Below are 20,112 nucleotides of genomic sequence, written 5' to 3' on the forward strand. Positions count from 1 at the left end.
ACAGAAGCTGGTCAAGAAGATGCATCACCCTGTGCAGCAAAGGGCTGAAACAGGGCAGGGGGCCAAGGTTGGGGGGGTGCGGGATCACAGCAGGAGGAGAAGGATGAGAAGGGGGATGGTGACTCTCTTCAGCCCACCTTCATACTGGGGGAAGCCTGCAGGGCCGGAGCTGCCCCTCTCAGCAGCCCCTTCCCACTCCCCACCAGCAGCTGCCTTCTCAGGGGGTTGCGGCACCGTGGTTTGACGAGCATCACTTAACCTGCCTCCCTGCTCTGTAATAACCTCATACATCAACGGGGAAGAGACCGCAAAGCATGGCTAGAAGGGCTCTGCTTCTACATCCAGCGTCATTATCCCCAGGCCCCTTGGCTCGATATGCAAACGGGCTGCAGGTCCCCGGGGCGCCCGGGAGGAGAGCGCCCTGCGCAGCGGACATCACTTATTCCTGCGCGTCCGGGCGCGGGCCCAGCCTGACACCTAGCGGCACTGGGCAAAATGGGGTGCTCCAGCTGCTGGCAAACTGGGCTGAGTGGGAGCCCTGGGGAGCCCAACAGCCCCCTCTCCTCCCTGCATGTCTCAGGTGCCCAGACAGAGATCTCTTCCTGCCCTTCGAGATCGTTCAGCAGCAACCTCCCATCCCCTCACCGCCTCTGTCCACGTCCAGCCTCTTCTCCTCCCAGCTGCCCAGCCTCATGTGGTGTTTAGCCCCATTTTAAGCAGCCAGTCCCCTTGACTCACACCTACAAGTGGCATCCTGAACCTGACACTGTGGGATGCCGGGGTCCCCAGCATCCCCCATGGAGAATGCAGCCATCTCCCTCCTGCCTGCTCTGGGATCCCTGCCTCTCACCTCCGCTTTCCCCCCCAGTCCCATTGCCCCATGCCCCACGAGAGGGACATGCTCTTCCAGCAACAGATGTCCACTGCCTCCTCAGGCTCCCCGCGGGTGTCTTGCTGCACATGGCATGGATGCAAACCTCATCCCTTCTCCCCAGCCACCAGCAGCCCCTTCTTCCGAGCCACCACAGAGCAGCAACACAGCAAGTGGGGACTCCACAGAGTCATGATAGACTGAGCCACCCACAGCCAGCACTAAAAACTGGAGTCCTGGGGACAGGTGGTCCCACTGCTCCACTGGAGTGGCTAAATGCTGGAGCACAAGCTCCAGCTTTGGGATGGGTTTTCCCTGGAAAGGAGCAGTGGCATGGAGGGGAGGGGATGGGACGAGCCTGGAAGAAGGAGATGACAGCAGAGACGGAGGCAGTCGGGGCTGAAGAAGGGTGTTTTGCTTAGAGAAGGCTCAGCTCCATGCTGGCTCCCCTGGGGCAGGATAACTCGCACACAGACCCCAGGAATAAGCAGGACAGGCTGAGTGACTCAGTTGCTTTATTGACGGCCTCTGGCAGCCCAGTCAATGGGCTGCCTCACTTGGAGATGCTGCGGAAGGACTGTACAGCGGGGCTCACCGCTCCCCACTCCACAGGTTTGCGGTACTCCCCCTTGGGCAACAGGTACTGCCTGCCCCGGTAGTTGGGATGCTCGTAGAAAATCCAGACACCCTCCAGCACTCTGCAGGCATGGATCTCACGCATGTGCCACTCCTCCATGACAGACAGGCAGTCTTCGGTGGCTTCAAACATCTGCCCACCAAAATCTCCCTTCTCAAATACCTGGATGTGGCCCCGGCCTCCACTTGGCTAGAAAAAGGGGAGAGAGAATGACAAAGGGAGGCACCAACACGTCCCCGGCTCTGACAGTCGCCAGCGGACGGGAGCAGAGCTGAGGCACAGTCAGACTCAGATCAGGTACAAACCACCCCCCCCAGCACACCAGGATAGGGCTGAACAGCTCATGTCAGCCCCTAAAAGTGCAGTGGGGAGGCAGCCAGGGTAACTCTTGACGTGCAAAGAGGACATAAAAGCACAGAGCCGGAGCAGAGCAGTTTCAGCTCAAACCCCCACCACAGCCCCAGTTTTGCAGGGAGGAAGGCTGCAGGGAGGAGTAACGCCAAGTCAGCAAGTGCTAGGCTTTCTATCCCAGGCAGCCTGCCCGTTCCACTGCTGTCTTGAACCCTTCAGCCACTCCACACGAGCATCAGAAGGAGAAACAGACCCCCTCCACTCCCCACTCCTCCGGGCAATGAGGAGTTTAATGAGCTGGTGACCCCAGCTGGGTTGCATTACAGGCGAACACAGCACAGGTATTTTCCACTGTGATTTGAAGTGCTGCGTTGCCCAAAGGCACTGCAGCAGTTTTAATCTGCAGCTGCCTGGACACCGTCTTTACCCGCTTCCCCCATTTGCCCGAGCCCACTCGCGTTGGCAGCCCCAGCCGAGCTCTGCAGGGTCTCACAGATCCGTGCGCGGTCACAGTGGCTTCTCCGGGGCACTCTGACCTAACGCCTGCAAGCAGCAGGATCCCATGCAACCTCCCCAAGTGCAGGAGGGGAAGCCAGGCACCAGGTGAACCTGCAGGATAAGGCCTCCACATTTCATCTCGATGGAGGAAGCTGTATTGCTGTTATCTCTCCCACGTGTTTTGGCTCCATTCCTTATGCCTGATCAGTGCTCTGAACTGGCTGGAAACTCTCCCTGCCCTATGCAAAGGGATTTAGACCTAGCTCAAACCCAGAACAGGCTTAAAGTGGCGTTAGACCTCCAGACATAAAAGCAAAATCCCTTCTCAGCCATGAGACCTGCTCCACACAATGGGAATCCATGGCTGTGCTACTCAAGTCAGTGATGCACACATCACCAGTGTCTGCCCCACTGCTGGCAAAAACACAGCAGCAGCAGCACCCCCCAGTGTCTCAACCCCAATCCACACTCTATCCACACTCCCATCCCTGCCAGTTTAAAGGGTGCTTCTCCCCACAGGCTTCCCAAAGGGATCTTTCCCTCTGTTCCTTTCTCCCCTCCAGCGCTTCCACAGGGTGTAAACGCTGCTCACTGTCAGTCTGCATTTATCCCATCTCCTGCTGGTGGCTGCAGAAGCATCTCCCCATCATCAGTTAGGAGGGGATGAGCACAGTTCCTGTGCTGCAGTGGGGAGACACGCATTGCCCTATGCTTTTCTAATACCAGGAGACACCTGTCTGCTCCAAGCATGCCCAAAGAGGGCTTCAGGCATCCCCCCAACTGCTGGTCACTCCAGGTCTCCTCCTGGGCTGTTCTCCCCATGCTTAGAGGGGCTTGGTGATACTGAGATTTGGTTCCCTGTATCAGAAGGGAGCCCTGGCTCACTAGAGAGGCAAACAAACTGCCTCTCATTCTGAGTGCTCCTGCAAAATCTTCATCCCACTGTTACAAGCCTTGTGCCCACCATCAGATTTCAATCAGTTGGCAGCACACCAGGGGGGAAGGCAAGAGACAAACCTCGGAGTGACCTACCCAGATACTGAGGTCCCTAGAGGAATGTGCAGATAAAACTACACTGCTGTTCCTATGGAAACTCACCTACAAAGCACTCAAAGGGATCTGCTTTTTCCCATTGCAGTCAAGAGTGGAAGAGATTTACCTTCTCCACTTGCCAGACAAGTGTTGGCCATTCCCAGAGCAGGACTGCAGGATCAAACCCCCTATAGCCATCCTCTCCAAGGAATCTCCCGTGGGTCCCCAGGAAGATGGGGGCCACCCACGAGCATGCTGAAATCCTTTCATGATAGGTGTGTAAATTAAAATGTCCCTTGGGAAGAGGTCACACTTACTATCTCGACAGCTTTGCAGGAGCCGAGGCGGTCGTTGAGGCCCATCCAGTGGTGGTAGTCAGGATACTCCCCATGCGTCAGAACATACATGTTCCCGGAAAAGTTTGGCCTCTCATAGGCCACCCAGGTGCCTCCGTCCACCCGGATGGAGTTGCAGCGGCTCAGGTAGGTGTGAAAATCAGGGCAGTCACTGTCGCACTCGTAGCAACGGCCTAGGAAATTCTTGTCTTCATAGAAGGTGACCTGAAACACAAGCAGAGGAAGGAAAGCAGGGAGGTTCCTCGTCCCCCAGCACATGCCTACATCCATATTCTAGCCACATCACGGTGTGAAATATCTGAAAACAGAGCCCTCAAAATGTCAAAAAGTCATCAAGCCCAACCATTGAGTAGGATCAACTACATCCCAACTAACCCTGGCAGCTGATTCACCAGTCTGGCCCCAACACCTCCAGCTGCCACCGATGTCTTGCCCTTCCCAGCACCTAATTCTGTCCCAATCCAACCCAATGCTCCCTTGGTGAAGTCCCTGTCCTCTTTGCAGCAAAACACTATTAATAAATTTCCCTCCCACCTTCTCTAGATCAGTAGTTGCTAAATTATGGCAATGGGAGCCATAAGTAGTCAATCATAGAATTGTTTAGGTTGGAAAAGACCCTTAAGATCATCAAGTCCAACCATTAACCTAGCACTGCCAAGTCCACCACTAAACCACATCCCTAAGCACCACATGTACGTGTCTTTTAAATACCTCCAGGGATGGGGACTCAACCACTTCCCTGGGCAGCCTGTTCCAGTGCCTGACTATCCTTTCAGTGAAGAAGTTTTTCCTAATATCCAACCTAAAACTTCCCTGGTGCAATGGACTGTACTAAGCAGCATTTCATTTATATTGGCTTGCCAAGTGTTTGCAGTTAGACCTTTACTGATAAGGGGGTGGTGAGGTCATGTCTTCTAGCCCTGCAATCATTCTCTTTGTTCCCAGTCTAATGGTCCAGAGCTTGCTTTCTCAAAAGTCAATGGCAAAAGCTGGACAACACGCAAGCTTTACCAGAGCCAAGAAAAACTAAAGGAGTGTTCCATGTACATGGTGGATAGCACAGTTCTTCAGACATCCGAGGATTGCATTTGCGGTTGGCTGCTTCTGCTTTGGTTGCTGCAAGTTTGCAATGCAGCTGACAAATTTCAGATCCATCACCACATTTCTTTCCCAAGAGAGCTGCTCTACAGCCAGGCAGCTGACTGCAAAGCACTTTGATTACAGACGCTTTTTCCCTACTTGATCACAACCTGTTTCAAAATGATCTCAAGAGCTGGTGAGCAAATCCCATTCCTCTTGCCCCACATATCACCAACCCAGCCAGCCCTGGAGAGGCAACACATGCTTTGTTCAAAAAGCCCTTCATGGAAATATTGCCAAGCCCTAGACCCAGACCAGTCCTTTGTACAGCCCCAGTTTTAGATCCTTCCAGATGAAAATTATTCATCAAGAGCTGCTCTTCGCAATAAGAGTTCCCAAACCATCATGTCTATTTTGTCTGTATCCCTTGCTTGCTTATGATACTGTGATGCCAGACCATGCAAAAAATTACATTAGTTTGACCCAAATCAGTCTTAGTAGGTCCCTTTCAGCTGCACCCAATCACCAGCCCATCTTCCATCTTAACAGGAGTTTGATTACTTTACTCCAGTGTCTTCTAGAGCCTTGCATTGAATCAACTGATGTGCAAGTTGATTGATCCAATGCCGTGCATACTCAAGACAACATTTCACCTTTTCCAGCCTTCCAGTATGGCATCAGCCCCATACATGCTGCCGGGTTATTTGGTAGCATTTGAGATTGCCTCAGCCAATTCCCCCAGATGCTCTGCAGAGAATTTTTCTGGCCACAGTGATTTAGACATCTAACATGCAGAACTGTGTAATCCATTTTTCCCATAGTTTTTCCATAGCTTGATTATTAAGAAACACAATCACCTTTTGCTCCTAGCTGGTTGTACTTCACCTGTGTGCTTTGGCTACTTGTATTGATCTAACATCACTGCTGTTAAAAATACTGTTCATTGTCACAGCTTCAACCCAGGAGATAAACTCAAATCTAGGACAACCCGCCCACTACTTTTTTTCATTCACTTTGTGTTAAAAAATAAGTTAGCCACAGTTTTCCTAGAGGTGGTTGGTCACTGTGTCCCACCAGCCTGACCAAGTATCTGGGGAGTCGGACTAAACATGCCAGAGGATTTATGTCCTTGGTCTTGTGGCCTGTTAGTAGACCTTTATTAGGATAATGTTATTTCCCTCACATTTTCTTCTTACTTTCAAGAGACTGATTTCCCATTATGAAGCAGTCAGCACATACAAAGCAACCTGTGCCCATGTCTCTCCCTCCTGAGCAAGCTCTTCCCATCTTCAGTGCAATGGCGAGTTGGGAGATCATTACCATCTTTCCAGCAAGTGAATAAAGGTTGTAAGAGGTGTGCACTAAAATGTCCAATTCCTGTTTTCCTACACTGCTACTATTGCGTAGTTAACCATGCTGGTCAGCCTTTGCCAGCCACAACCCTGCAGTTGTTTTACAGATCCTGCTTCTGGATCTTTGTCCCTAGAGGTATTACCTGAAAAATCTGCCAGCATGAGCCCAGAGGCAACACTGAAAGCCCTGCTCACTGAGGTTTGGCAGTCACTCACCACTAGTAATCCTCTTCTTGAAGCCAGTGGTCAAGGAAGCCACAGCACCCCCGTAAAAACCTCCGCAGGGTGGTACTCAGGGGTGTATCTCTTAGCAGCTCAGCCATTACCCTCCACTGGGACAGCTGATTTGCTCTTCCCCTCTTCAACTTCACTCCTCAAGCTCTGCAGCGCCTTCTGATCTGCAGTCCCACTCTTGTCCACCCAGCGAGTGTCCAGCACGGTCGATGACGAACTCTGCCTGGCATCTGTAAGACCACAGCTCTGTGCAGGCAGCACCCCACCCAGGCAGAGGGATGCCTCCCCCTGCCTCACAGCAGAGTGATTGGCAGTGGGAAAGGAACAGGTCTCCATCACATCTGGTCCTGGCTCTGCATGAGCTGCTTTGATTTTGTGGCTGGCATCCAGCAGAATCAGCTCCTCTTGCAATGCCCTATCACAGCAACTGTGCAGGAAGTTGGTTACGTTGGCCATTAATTTTGTACCAGAAAAGAAAAGCTCATTTAATGTTCATTCCCCACCCAGCCTAACACAACTGAACTTAAATTTGGCAAAGCTACCTGGTGTTCTTAGCAGGGTATTTTCCCTGTACTTATAAAGCCACAAAGCCAAAGAAATCCAAGAGCACATTAAGGGTATGGCCATTCCCACAGAACAGTGACCAACCAAAAGTGTTGTTTGTTGTTTAATTCTTAGATCATTTATAGGAAGACTTAAGGAGAGGGCTCCTGCCCACCCATTCCCCACCACAGCCCTTTGCAGACACCCTCAATTCATTTCAGACCTTCACACTCAGTGCTTCTCAGCTTTCCTCCAATGATTCAGGCACAAGCAGAGCAGACTGACGTTTTTCACCCCCAGGATAATGACAGGTGAATTACAGATTTCAGTTGCAGATTCGTCGGTTCGTTTTGGTGACATCTTACTCCAATGCAAATCGCCTTCCTTCAGTAAAGCCATCAAATTGCTCTGCTCACAGCACTAACCCGTTAACCACTTACTGCCCAAACTTTGCTTTTTGGGGGCTTACCTGGCAGATAACAGATTTGCCATAGCAGATCTTCCCTATGGGACTGTAAAACTCTTACTCATTTGGCCACCTCATAGTAGTTATCACATTTCTTCCCAACAGCAGCTGCAGCTCTGTTAGAAGGAAACTTGTAAACAATAACTGTAAGCAATAACCAGTAGTGCCCAATGCTTTGTAAGAAAGCAGCATGGGGGGCAGTGATTCCTTTCCAGGGCAGACCGCTTGCTTAGGTTGTGGGAAATAGCGCCTAATTCTCTCCTTCACCCTTTTCTTCTCCCTGGAATGTGCTAGGCAAGAGCATGGCACAGACAAAAGATGAGATTTGCACTTTCACTGACTTAACTCCTCTTGGACGTTTTGCTGCACCGCAGCAGCACATAATCAACAAATTCCCTATAGCACGCTCACAGGGGACATGGCTTTCAGCAGGGATAAAGGCAGTATATGTTTAAGTCTCTTCAAGCAGACAGGAGACTCAAGCATGAATCAGCTACCTTTCCCCAGCACCTTCTTTACACATGGGTACATAAAGACTGTACCACTGCAATCTGACAGCCACCAGGTTAGAAGGAAGCAGCACACCATGTTCCGTTTCTGAAGACTACCCAGAAATAGCCAAATCACTTTGAGACAAGATCACAGACAAAAAGTGCAGAGGAGCAGAGACTGAATCCAGATCTTCCATAGCATCAGCCAGTGCCTACAAAACCACTCTGCCTCTGAGCGCTCTGCCCCCTTGGGTCTTACAGTCTCCACAGGTTAAAAGGAATGTAACCCAGAAGCAAAACTAATGCAATGGAAAGGTGTACATCTGTCTACAGCCTCTTAACAGTTGTTTAACATTTCACAGGACAAACTGGCCACTAGCCCCAAGTTGTCACCCTCCTTTCCCAGCTGTTTATCCCTGCCCAGTCCCAACCCTGCAACAAGGTCCGCGTGACCAACCAGCTCAGCTCTACTAACTTCCAAGACTGAAGAATGCAGCATTAGAGCTGGATCCCCATCTGATGCACGTCACTCTAGCTGAAGTTGACCTTTCTGATATACCTCCTTCTCCAGTTTAAATTCATCTCTGCCGATTCCACCAAATCACAAGGCTTGTTTGCACCTCTCAGGGAATGCTATTGCCTTTGGCTCTATGGTCACCATTCAGGCATCTTTCTGTCACAGCACACCCTTTGCTCCACCATGGAAGGGGGATGTGGTGGCTGCTGCTGGCGTTGGGACTCAGGTCCTCCCAAGGAAGCCTTCCAGGATACTCTGCTCTGCAAATGCAGCTTGTCACGTTCACTGCTGGCACAGCAGCCTCTGCCGTCAATTTACACGGCATCAGGTCCTGGTGCATTTTAAAATATCCCCTCACCAGTCACTGTGTTCAACTCCATCCCCTCACAGAGCCACACCTAGAAGAAACAGCCAAGATCTGGGAAAAGACTAGGGAGAGCTCAGCTCCAGCATCCCTCCACTTGAGGAGGGATTTCAAGAATCTCCTCTTGCTGACAGACTGACAGAGGGAGAAGCTGTCAGCAGAACAAAGAAACAAAAGTTTCTCCATGACTTATCCCTGATAAATTATGTATTCCTAGCCACAATCATGAATAGGCTGCAAATAAACTTACCTTGGTTCCAGCTCTGGACATTTTCTGTTCCAGCCAAGCTCCCCAGTGCTGGAGGAATGTCAGAAGCTGTTACAAATCAGCCAGGATCCGAGGCACCCTTTTTATAATGGGCTTGTTTTAAACCAGACAGCCGCTTTGTCATGAGAATAGGATCCAAAAATTGAGTCAGTGATTCCGAGGCTATAGCCGGTTTCCAGAAAAGCAAACAGGATTATGGAATAAAGGCAGGCTTCGCCATCCTCCCTTTGTTACCATTTGCTGAGTCAGAACACCAAAACTCTGCCAAACGCAGTTAAAACACGCAGCCCCCTGCCAAGTCCTGGAGGACAGGGGGCCATTTGGCTGCTTTCTCCCTTTCAAGCATGTTAAACAAGAAGGCATCCTCACCAGCTCTAAAAGCCCATCCCCATTTGTAAGGAAGAGACACAATATTTATCAGAGAACGTTCCCACGCAGCAAAGGATGCAGCTAGAAAACGGTCAACACGTGCTCAGAGCAGACACCACAGGCTTGCAAAGAACAACCTCCACGTAGAGGCTCTGCTTCAAAAGCTCCCAATGGAAACATCTGTGTGGCAAAGAGGCTGTGTATTTTTATAGCACACCTTCAGCTTGAGCTATATTGCTCCAAATGGTGCCTGACAGAGGAAAACAAGTATGTCTGGCCACACACCTCCAAAGTGAGTGATTTCACACATCAAATAGTAAAGAATGTGCCCAAATTTCTGACAAAATCTGCCCATGTCACAAATTCAACTCAAAATTCTTACACCACTGTCTGAGGTTTGAGCAAAAGTCTTTCTTTTAGCCACACTCTGGCCCACTGAGTAGAGAGGGCGAGGATTGCTGGTTTATGTACACCCACACCCCACTGCCCGTGCATTATGAAAACACACCTCTGCAGCTATTCACTGCACCAGCCCAAAGGCTTAGTGAAACAAAGGGAAATGAATTTGGCACAGCAGTGCCTGAAACACACAGACCCTCTTTTCAAATCTGTCAGGACAAGCAGTCTCACAACAGCGGCTCTGCATGTCACCCCATGTACACTGCCGCAACTCTGCTAAATGCAGTCAGATATGACAGTCTGAGATGGACATGCTCAGCAGCTTCTCATCCTCTTTCCATTTTAGGTGTCTTGAACTGTCTAGTGCTGCTGCTTACAGCTCTTACTGCTAGAAAGCTGTGAGGCCGCTTGGAAATTTTTTTTTTTTTTTAAATTCAAATGCTGTCTTATGAAGATCAGAGTCCAATCACAATCTAGGTCCTACTGAAAGGCAAGTCAGCAGGTTCACTAGGACATCTCAAAGCTCCACTGCGGTCACTTTGCACATACCTCCTTTAAAAGTCAGTTGAATATAATAAACTTGCCTTATATTGCATCACCTGCCCCCCCACAGGAGCCAAGAGAGACCTCCAGAAAAATTCTAGCATCACAACAGCTGTGTACACCAGAGCACTAAATGCCCCTGCCTTCCTCTTACTCTCAGGTTGGACAGCTCTTCACAAGTCACAGATGGCTGCTGCCCTCAGTCATCTATGCAACACCTTTGCCTATTTTGCCTAGCTTATTTAGGTGCTGAGCTACGAGCACGTCTCCCCAAGACAGGTTCCACTAGCACACAAGAATGGTACTCCTTCAAGTTGATACTCTTTACAAGAAATATTAAAGATAGGAAACAGTGTTTGTATCAAAAAGCCGTGCTAAGGCAGTCTTCAAAACCTTCAACTCCATGGCTTTTAATAAATTAGCACTTCTCTCTCAGCTGACCGGTTCACATTTCATTAAGCAGTAAAGATGTTGTGTCCCTCTAGCACCCACTGTACAGGTAAAACCTTTTCCCTAGGATGTGTGCCAGACTTATCTGAGAACTCAGTTTTATTGACATTTGTCAAAACAATGCAAACGTGTAAGAAAGTTAATTCCATAAAATCACATTGCTTAAGTGCCATCTTTGTATAAAAAATCCATTGAATTTCATTCATAAAAAAAAAATCAAACATTTCTTTTTCACATTTATAAAAACAGGGCAGCTGGCTCGTACCATAAAGATGCACGCGATGGCCAGGGCCCCGTGCCCAGCTCTGCACCAGGAAGGGCTCCTTTGCTGGATACTTGCACACCACAGACACTAACCATGATGACAACCTCCCCACTAAAGGATCTGCAACAAGCCGTACTTGTTCATCATCCTCTAGTGACATGCACTTTCTCAGTTACCAACAGAATAGTTACAGCACATTCCTAGGAAAGTGGTAGTGATGAGAAATCCTAAAGCAGACAAACAGTCCAATCCACGCCGAGGCTGGGCATCAGGTCCACATCAAGTATGTTCAGGCAGGATGGCTGCAAATTCTTAATGAGAACTGTTTTCAGTGTATGGCTGCTTGTTCCCAGAACTCTGTAACAAAATAGAGGAGCAAATTTCACTCCCAACACTAGCAAAGAAAAAGCAACTCAAAGACTAAAGACAAAGGAAAAAAACCCAACTTTCTAATGGTTTGAAACATGCAATGGCAGAAAGGCATGATAAGGGCTTGTCTCCAGCTCCTAAACCACTTCTACTTGGGAACAGAAAGACAATGCAAACTAAGAATTATTTGAAGTCTCACTTGATTCTCTTAAGCAAGAAGTGAGACAGGTACATACAGACATTAATACACATAGCCTCTTTGTAAAAGCAGCTGTTCAAATAAGTTTTTACATCAGATTATGTACAATATGCCTATCTGCCTTTAGAGACGGACACAGATGTCCCTGACAAATCAAACAGAACACCTGCAGAGAACAGGGGAGGTGCGGAGTACACAGGGAACAGATTCAAATTCAGAAGAGGTTTTGACTGCAAAATAAGAACTAAAACCAAATGCAAGACTCTTGGGAGAACGTCCACTGAACAGCCTCCTACTTCTTCCAGCTCTGCCTAGGCTGTGCATACAAACACGGGACAATTCTTCTAGGTAGAGAAGAATCAAGAGACACAGGCCTTCTACTCACCCTTCCTTTCCTTTTGCAGTAGAGGAACATGATGCTATCCTGCTGCTTGCTTGGAGCCTACTGCAGGAGGGACAAGGCTATCTAGCTGCTGACGGTTCCCTGTCTGAACCAGCCATTCATAGAATTTGTTTTCTACCAGCATCTGGAACTGTTTCCTCTGATCCCTGAAACCAAAAGAAGATCAGTAGGGAAGTGTGTAAAGGTCACATTTATTTATAGTATTATACTTCTAAACCTTGCCTTCACTACCAAAACAAGCCTCCATATATATCGGCTAAGAGCTGGGCTTGGTTCATGACCTGCCTGTACCAGGAAGAGGTTTTTACCACGTGAATATGACTATAATGAACCCCAAAAGCAGAACTCATCATGCAAACTTCCCCATCCCACTAGCACAGCAACCCTGCTCCACAGGGCTGCCTCTGCTTTACTCTTAAGAGCACAGATTAAAAACTGTCTGAAAAGGGAGAAAAAGAAGATTAGTAACCAGCATTTAACACTGAAGACACAAAATTCTGTTCTGACTGCATCTGAGAGGATGGAGATCAGGAAAAAAAATGTGCGTATAAACAGCACTCCTCATACAGTTCCCATTACTGGCAAATAACTTCTGGGGTGTTTTTGGTAAGACCAGCAATAACAGTGTATACCACTTAGCTCAGGCTCTCTGTCTCTGGCACTGGTTAGATGTCCAAGAGCAGTGCAGGCTCATGGCAGTATTTCTCCAGAACAGCATCCCAGCCATCTGGGATCAGCTCAGCTCCAGAATTTCTTAAGCCAAAGATGGCAGGAGTATTGAGTAACTCCTGCTGCACTTTTTTTCTTATGAGCTTATGCAATTCCTTTCGGAACCCACGTAAAACATGAACATTTTCAATACCTTGTGGAGATTTTATGTGGTTGTGCTTTGAACTCATTCCTAATTCGATGTGCTGATCCCATCCTGTACTGGGAAAAGCAGCAAATGAGCCCTATTCATTTTTGTGCCACTCTGTTTCAGAGAGGCTCAGCGTACCCAGACCCTTTATTCAAGTTAAAGGCTCTTCTTTGTACTGTTGCTTCCATTTGAGACATTCCCCAGAAACCAGGGTTCTAGGACAGAAACTAACCTAAATTCCTCCCCAGTGAACGTGAACACAAAGGCAGTCACTTCTTTCTTCTCTTAGGGTTTTATCTTCTCCAAGTGCTTTTTATATACCTTGATCTGCTACTGACCCTGAAAGACTTTGTCTGATATGCTCGGAAAATGAATAAACAGGATTTTATGCTTTTGCAAGTTGTTCCTCAAGCTGTCTTATTGGTCCCGTCTTATGGGGTTTTTACTTTCAGTCTGGCAGGATTTACATTCTTTTTTTGCCCCACTTTTCTCATTCAGACAACTTCAACTTCTTGAAAGATGTCTTCTTATTTCTAACATTCTCTTTCACCTCCCCATTCAAGCATGGCAGCTTTTTTCTTTCTACAAGCCTGATATCCTGTTTGCTCTAAGCTTCCTAGTTGTCTCCCTAGTTGTTTCCCTGCCTGCAGGAGACAGATATTTTACACTGTCAGCTCCCCAGTTTCTTTTCAGCAAGCTTCTAAACTTGGCACAGCTTTCCCCCTTTTATGAAATAAGCCACTCCAGTACCGAGCTCTTGCCTCCTGTGACTGCTGTAGAGGATGTTAAATCTAAGCTCATCATCCATATTGCCTCACATTTCTTTAACAGTAAGATTTTGACAGGCCAAACACCTTCACAAAACCCTGGGGTGAGAAGCAGCAGCCCTGGGAGGACAATGGCTGGAGGGGGAAAAGCACCTTAGATGAGGTTGACAGACACAACGGATGACTCTAGCACAAGGGCTGCAGTTATAACTTTCCTCTCTGCTGCCCTTCAAGACTCAAGGACTGAGAGTTTTGAAGGTTTTTACACCTCTGTCACCACCACTACTACTCAGCCACCCTCCACCTGTAGCAAAATCCTGTCCCTCCCAGTCTAGAGCTCTTTCAAACTGCAAGCTCCTCCATGCTCGGCACAGAGGTGCCTGGATTTCAGAAAGGAACAAGGGAAACAGAGGGAGCTCCCCCAAAACAAGGAACCATCAAATCGACTAGAACTCCTCAGTGTGGACAGTTTGACCCAGGAGGAGATTTTCATATTCTGTGTTCCCCACAGGATAAACCCCTCCGAGATCACTGCTTATCAGCACCCAGTTACATGCCCATTACAAGTCATCGACTGAGCACAGAACAGAAAGAAAATCTATACAGCTCAAGCGCAGCTTAGGAAACAAAAGTTGCTCTCATCTCTTCAGGCCTTTAAAATTTAATAACTGGCTTTCTATCCCCATTCTGTACTTGCAAAGGAAGCCAGGTCCTTCAGGTTGCTGCATCAAAATATTTCACAAAAAGATAAATGCAGCTGAATTGAAGTCAGAAGACATTTGTACCCTTGCCCGGTCTGGCTGGCTGCAGAAGAAAGCACATTGACAAAGGAAGCAAGGTGAACTTTTTCAGAACTCTGCAACAGGCACTGAGAAAGCAAACAGACGTGCGTCAGTACATAGGATGGGCTAGGACAGGCTTAGCTAGCACAGCAAAAGCTGGGCAGAGGATTCGATGTGATATGATAAAGAGGACTTTAAAAGCTACTGTCCACGAGGTGCTCTACTGTAATGGTCCACATGCACATTCTTAGCTCACCTCAGCAACGGATGGGACAGTATTTTAAAGCTTCAATCTCAATGTAAAGGTTGGGCTAAGAGTGAACACCAATCAGCTGCAGGCCAATAATTAATTGAGCTGTTGTCCAGGGTACGTGCCCAGATCTCGCCCACGGCAGCATGCGACACTGGAAGCAGAACAGAGACAGCAGACAGAGAGTACCCAGCATGAGGTAAGTTGTAAACTCTTATTGCCAGGGTGGATTCCTCACCTCAGCCCTCAACAGTATCTAGGCATGCTTCTCCTTGAGTCTTGCAAGCTAAGAAAATACAGTCATGACAAAGCACCTCCTTCAGAGTTAGGATTGTGAGCATTATTCTTCTCACTATATTAATAGCAAAGACCAGGATCCCAAGATTGTTAATTATTAATGCTCTAGAAATGGCTTGCAAGACATGGCTCATGCAAATTAACCCATTCTTAAAGCATTTTTGTTGAATCACATCAAATGAATCTTATGTTTGTATGTCTGAGCTGAGCTTCAACGCAGCTCACACGTTCCTGTCCAGATGCAGCACTCACTTGGTCAGGCCTGCCTCCTTCACAGTTTTCTGCCAGATCTGTACCTTCTGCTCTCGCTGACTCAGCGCCTTCTGATACATGTGGGGAAGCCCACCCGGCGTCTCCGTGGTGTCTCCTTCCATCTCAAAAGGAATCACGAAGGTGTAGAAGTCCGAGGGCGGCAGGAGGCGGAAGACACTCGTGTCACTGCTCTCCTTGCACACCAGCATGGGGCTGTCCCAGTAGTTTGGCAGAGTGGCCAAGCCCACCTGAGCCATGTGGTCTTCAAGCATTGGATAATGGGTGTGGAAAGGGGCAAAGCTGACTGCTTGGTTCCCCGAGAGGATGAGAGGCTGGGTAGGCGTGAGGATGTAAAAAGTACAGCCAGCGGTAGAAGAAAGGCACAAACGATGGCAAACCACAATGACCTTGACGTTGTCACAGCTGTGGACATGAACAGACGCCTGCACAGGACCAAGGATAAAAGTGCTATTCCGACACTTCTCGATGGTCACAGATCTGCGAAAGAACAAGAGAGTGAGGACACAGTGAGCAGGAAAGAGAAAAGGACTTTTTCACTGCTTAGTCCATCTAACAAGAACTTAGCGCTTGAACAAACTTGCTGAAAAGACATCTAGCTGTGTCCCAGAAGAACAAAAACTCACCGGAGAGGAGAGAGGAGATAAATGAAGGACTCGTTGCAGCGATGAATTCTTACATGAGCCCCCACCAGGGTGTCTGAGCTCTTGGCCAGCGTTTGCTTGTACACCTGACTCATTATCACCATGGGGAACACCTCAGGCACCACACAAGTATTGCAGGCAATCTTTGCTCTCCTGGTTGTTCCCTCAACTGCAAAATAAAGTTCATTAATGCATTTAAAATTGCAAAAAGCACAGAAAGCTTTTGTGATTGTGATTCCTACAGGGACACAGACATGATGGTTCACTGTCCACATCACTCAGCAATCCCTCAAGAAAATAATCAGCCCAAAACTTCAAGGGTGGTACCACCAAACTGCATCACTTCACACACGAGTCATACCATCCACTGATGCCTACTGGGCAGGTCAGCAGTACGTAGCAGTCAGAAGCTCCGTAAGTCAGGGCGCATTGAAAGATCAAAAACACTGCAAGGTTATTCAGGGGCAGCCAAAGCCTCCCACAAGCTACAGACAGCCCTGACCTAGGCATCTCCATTTCCAGAATTCTGTTCCCGAACACAAGACTTAGCTTGGCAGGAAGATCCTTAGGGCAAGTTTTATGTTGAAAGCAGGAACTGTACACTTTAAGACAGTGAAATGCTCCCTCTACAGTACAGTCCTTGAGCAACCTCACTGTCCTACCTAACGCACTGCCACTCTTATGATTGTGCAGTCACAGGAAACAAAACAGTCATCTGAATTTTTTTCTCATAAGGTGGAAGGTGCCTTGGCTCCACTGCCATGTCGCTGCAGGCGAGGGGCTGCAATTCAAGGCAAGGAAACCTAGATCAGTAATCAGCTTTGCCACAAACACATCACATTATCTATTCTCTGCATCCAGCTGTACATGAATAATGAGGATAGTAATACTGACCTCACTCAGAGGGGCCTCTGAAAATGAAGTCATTAATGTTTGCTCACAAAAGTGATCCAAGGACTGGAAAAATACACACAGATGTCATACAGCACCCTCTAGTCCCCCAGATGCCTCTAAGCTGTCATTTTGCCCATCTCCACTGACAGTAGGAGGAAAAGGAGGCAAGCCCCCACACCACTGCCAGATCACTGATCAGCAAGAGAAGCTGGGACTGGAAAGTTATTTCTAAAAGTAAAGGCAAGGCCTGCAGCTACCTTGCTGTGCCCACGCGAGCTTCTTCCCGGACTTGAGGCAGGCAGTCATTCCAAAAGGGTTCGTCATCAGGCAAGACCGCAGCCAGCTCTCTAGCTTGGGGAAAGAGAAGGCTTTGGAGACCTTTGAGTAGCCGTTCTGCCCGTGACAGGGCTGCCAGAGGGCAAGCTCATGCAGAGGATGGACCATCATGGATTTGTTCACGGTCCCTTCAATAAGAAAGCTGAGGGCACAGACAGCTTCATAGGACACCAAGCTACTGTGGGTGGCATGGGAGGAGGCAGTGAGCTGCTCCGGCTCCAGCAGCAGTTCCAGCATATCCGAGAGGTGGCTCTGCACAAAGGCGTGGTGGTCCTGATCATTCCAGTTCTTAGCAGGCAGAAAAACACAGAAGAACGAGGTGAGTTCTCGCAGAGCTGACAAGCTCCACCGACAGTATACAATGCATCCTTGCTTACACTTGTTCTAAAAGACGGAAAGCAAGTCAAACAGGGTACTCTCTCCTGCTCACCGCTTCTGCTGTTCTGCTCTTCCAAAACATTGAAGGGAAACTAGACTCATCAGCAACCTCCCCCCAAAAAGAAAAAAAAATTTCATTCTAACTCCAAGTATCAAATATTTCATTCTAGAAAGCAGAAACGGACTCTCCTACAACCTTTCCCACACAAATTCAGCCAGCTGCTGCTGGCAATTGAAGGTAGGAAACAAACCAATAACTGACAGTCAAGGTCTTGCAACTGCTCTATTGGAAAATCGCTGCATCTGTTCCAGACCTTCAGATATGATTAAGTGCTGCCTCCCAAGCCACTGCGGGGAAAAAGCAGAGGGTCATTTCTTCCTAGTGAGCGGACCAATAAACCAAACGACCTCTGAAAGAATCATTATTTCAAATTCTAAAGGGCTGCATACCAAAAAAAAAAAAAAAGCGGAAGACTGGAAGGAATTATGGCAGACATTAATAAAGACAACCTTCGCTGGCCTGCGAATGGCAGAACAAGCAGTACTCGGCTGTGATTACACATTGGCCTCACCACCTGCATGGGCTGTAGCGCAAAGGGCGTAACAAGCAGCTGCGAGCATCCTGTCTAGCGGCTGGAGATCCCTGCCCTGTGACAGAGACCCTCTCACACCGGACAAGCCTCACTACACCATTTCAAAAGGGGACACGGTTCACATCAGGCATCGCTGAAGCTGGGGGAATCTCTCCCGATCGCACAGGGAAAAGTAACACCAGTGGCGACAGCTCCAGTCCTGCCAGGATCAAAACCTCTGGGAGGTGTACAGCAGCAGCCAAGATGCATCTCCTTCCTGTCCCGAGTTTTATGTAATGGCTACAGTTAAGGAAAACATCGGCTTTTAAATAACACTGGATGCTCCACAGCCACCCAACTCACAGCCCTGTACCAGTTCCTCTCATTTCTTTTTTCATTTGTTCAATCTTTCAGTATAAAGTTACCCAGTCTCTATTTTTCATTATTTCAGGTTGTCCCAAGCTACATTTCACTAGCTCATACAGCTCACAACATCATAGTCGGGACACAAATCCACTGAGGCTTGCAGCTGGCCTTTATAATGATGTTGCCAATCTGTAATTGACTCTCAAATACAGAGCTGCCCACAGGCTGCACCGGATACATCTAACTCACTTCTTTCAAAATACTTTATAGATTCTAAAAGGAAACATCAGCATTTCCACATGGTTGATCTACAGCTGACCAACCAACTCCCCTCTCTGAGATATAACTTAATGCTAGGGACCATCCTGGGATTCTAATACTCTACAGTGGATCAGGGGAAAGCAGCTCCAACATATGAAAAACTTCCCGTTTGGTTAATAGAAAAAGCAAAGAGGCAGTTCCTTCTTAAAAGAAAAATTGCCGAGACTCTGAGAGAACTCTCACAGTTGGTCTCAAGACTCTAGGAAATTCCTGTGGACAACTTTTGCTGGTAAAGCTGCAGACAATACACCAATTTCATTTAATCTACCATTGAGCAAACTACCTCCAATTTGACTCCAGCTTAGGCTTTACCGTAGGCAAGGTTATACCCTCCCAGGAACAAACCAGCCACTTTTCAACCCACCTCAAGGCAGGACTTTACCGTTTCCCACACAGCCGTTTCCCCCAGGGAGAATTCTCCAGCCACTAATACCTTATTCTCACTGGTGGATTTTCCGGTTAGGCTGGGAGACTTGGTCCTGGGGCTGGGCCATTCCTCCCCAATCAGGGACGTTCGCAGAGAGACCTTGTTCACCTGCTGGACGTACAGGAAGAGCAGGAACTGCAGAGTGTCTACCGACAGCTAGCCGAGAGGGGAGAAAAACAGGCATTAGGCTGGGCTGGGCTCTCCCCACGCCCGCTCGGCCCGGGATGGGGCTCCTGCCTTGCTCCGCTCCTGCTCCAGCTCGTCGGCGCTGGCGCACGCCGCCTCGGCCTCGGCCCACTCTAGGCGACGCGGCGGATCCCGCCGGAGGAGGCTGTGGAAGAGCTCGAAGTAGAGCCAGGCCAGGCCGCGGCCCAGCTGCAGCTTCCCGCAGGCGATGTGCCGCCATCGGGGCCACCACAGCCGCGGGAAGCAGCCCTCGGCCGCCCGCGCCCGTGCGTACGCCGCCATCTTCCGCAGGTAGTGGGGACTGAGGCGGGCAGGCGGCGGGGCGGGCAGGGCCCCCACCAGGAACGGCTCCGTCTTCACCCACAGCCGCACCGGGGCCGCCGCCATGGCGACCGCCGGCGCCACCCGCTTCCGGTGCCCGACGAGGCGCTGCGCAGAGCGGCGGCCGCGCGGACCAACGAGACGGCCCTTCCCTCACGCTGTGGAGGACTCCGCCTGCGCGGAGGAGCCGGTTTCGATTGGCTACTCGAGGCATCGCGGAGGCGGGAATAAACGACACACTCTCTGCCTGGCTGCCGCCGGGCCAGCTCGTACTTCTGTGCGGCCTGGAGCGGCGATAGGGCAGGGTGCGGCGTGACGCACAGAGTCGTGATTGGACCGGCAAGCTCAGAGCCGACGTCTTGGCAGGCGATTGGTTAGCGGCGTC

General features: G+C 49.1%; 1 protein-coding gene across 10 annotated transcripts; it reads right to left on the reverse strand.

Annotated features, from left to right (window-relative positions):
* Positions 1–1,355: 1,355 nt before the first annotated feature.
* LOC104010630 (TBCC domain-containing protein 1) lies at positions 1,356–20,017 on the reverse strand. Of its 10 annotated transcripts, XR_015700594.1 has the most exons (9): positions 19,458–20,017; positions 19,227–19,376; positions 17,078–17,444; positions 15,909–16,095; positions 15,265–15,762; positions 11,087–11,443; positions 9,043–9,222; positions 8,387–8,826; positions 3,851–7,536 (listed from the first exon to the last, which is right to left on the reverse strand). XR_015700594.1 is itself a non-coding variant. In XM_087740056.1 (7 exons), the coding sequence occupies exons 1-7, from the start codon at positions 19,791–19,793 to the stop codon at positions 1,425–1,427; spliced, it is 2,010 nt and encodes a 669-aa protein (XP_087596182.1). In that variant the 5' UTR covers positions 19,794–19,864; the 3' UTR covers positions 1,356–1,424. The 10 variants fall into 10 exon arrangements, 6 of the variants coding, with proteins under 6 accessions (XP_087596182.1, XP_087596180.1, XP_009461044.1 ...); XR_015700596.1 differs by lacking the exons at positions 8,387–8,826; positions 9,043–9,222 and having other exon boundaries at positions 3,851–6,838; positions 7,424–7,536; XM_087740056.1 differs by lacking the exons at positions 8,387–8,826; positions 9,043–9,222; positions 11,087–11,443 and adding an exon at positions 1,356–1,697 and having other exon boundaries at positions 3,707–3,949; positions 15,309–15,762; positions 19,458–19,864.
* Positions 20,018–20,112: the final 95 nt, after the last annotated feature.

This window comes from Nipponia nippon, unplaced genomic scaffold, assembly GCF_047370975.1.
Source record: "Nipponia nippon isolate SJK-2023a ecotype South Korea unplaced genomic scaffold, ASM4737097v1 scaffold_7, whole genome shotgun sequence".
Classification (NCBI taxonomy): domain Eukaryota; kingdom Metazoa; phylum Chordata; class Aves; order Pelecaniformes; family Threskiornithidae; genus Nipponia; species Nipponia nippon.

Coding starts and splice junctions, on each gene's coding strand:
- LOC104010630 (XM_087740056.1), bottom strand. CDS start 19,793: ATGGCGGCGGCCCCGGTGCGGCTGTGGGTGAAGACGGAGCCGTTCCTG. Junction 17,445..19,226: donor AATCCACCAGTGAGAATAAG/GTATTAGTGGCT, acceptor CTGCCTGCTAAG/AACTGGAATGATCAGGACCA. Junction 16,096..17,077: donor GCTCGCGTGGGCACAGCAAG/GTAGCTGCAGGC, acceptor TTTATTTTGCAG/TTGAGGGAACAACCAGGAGA.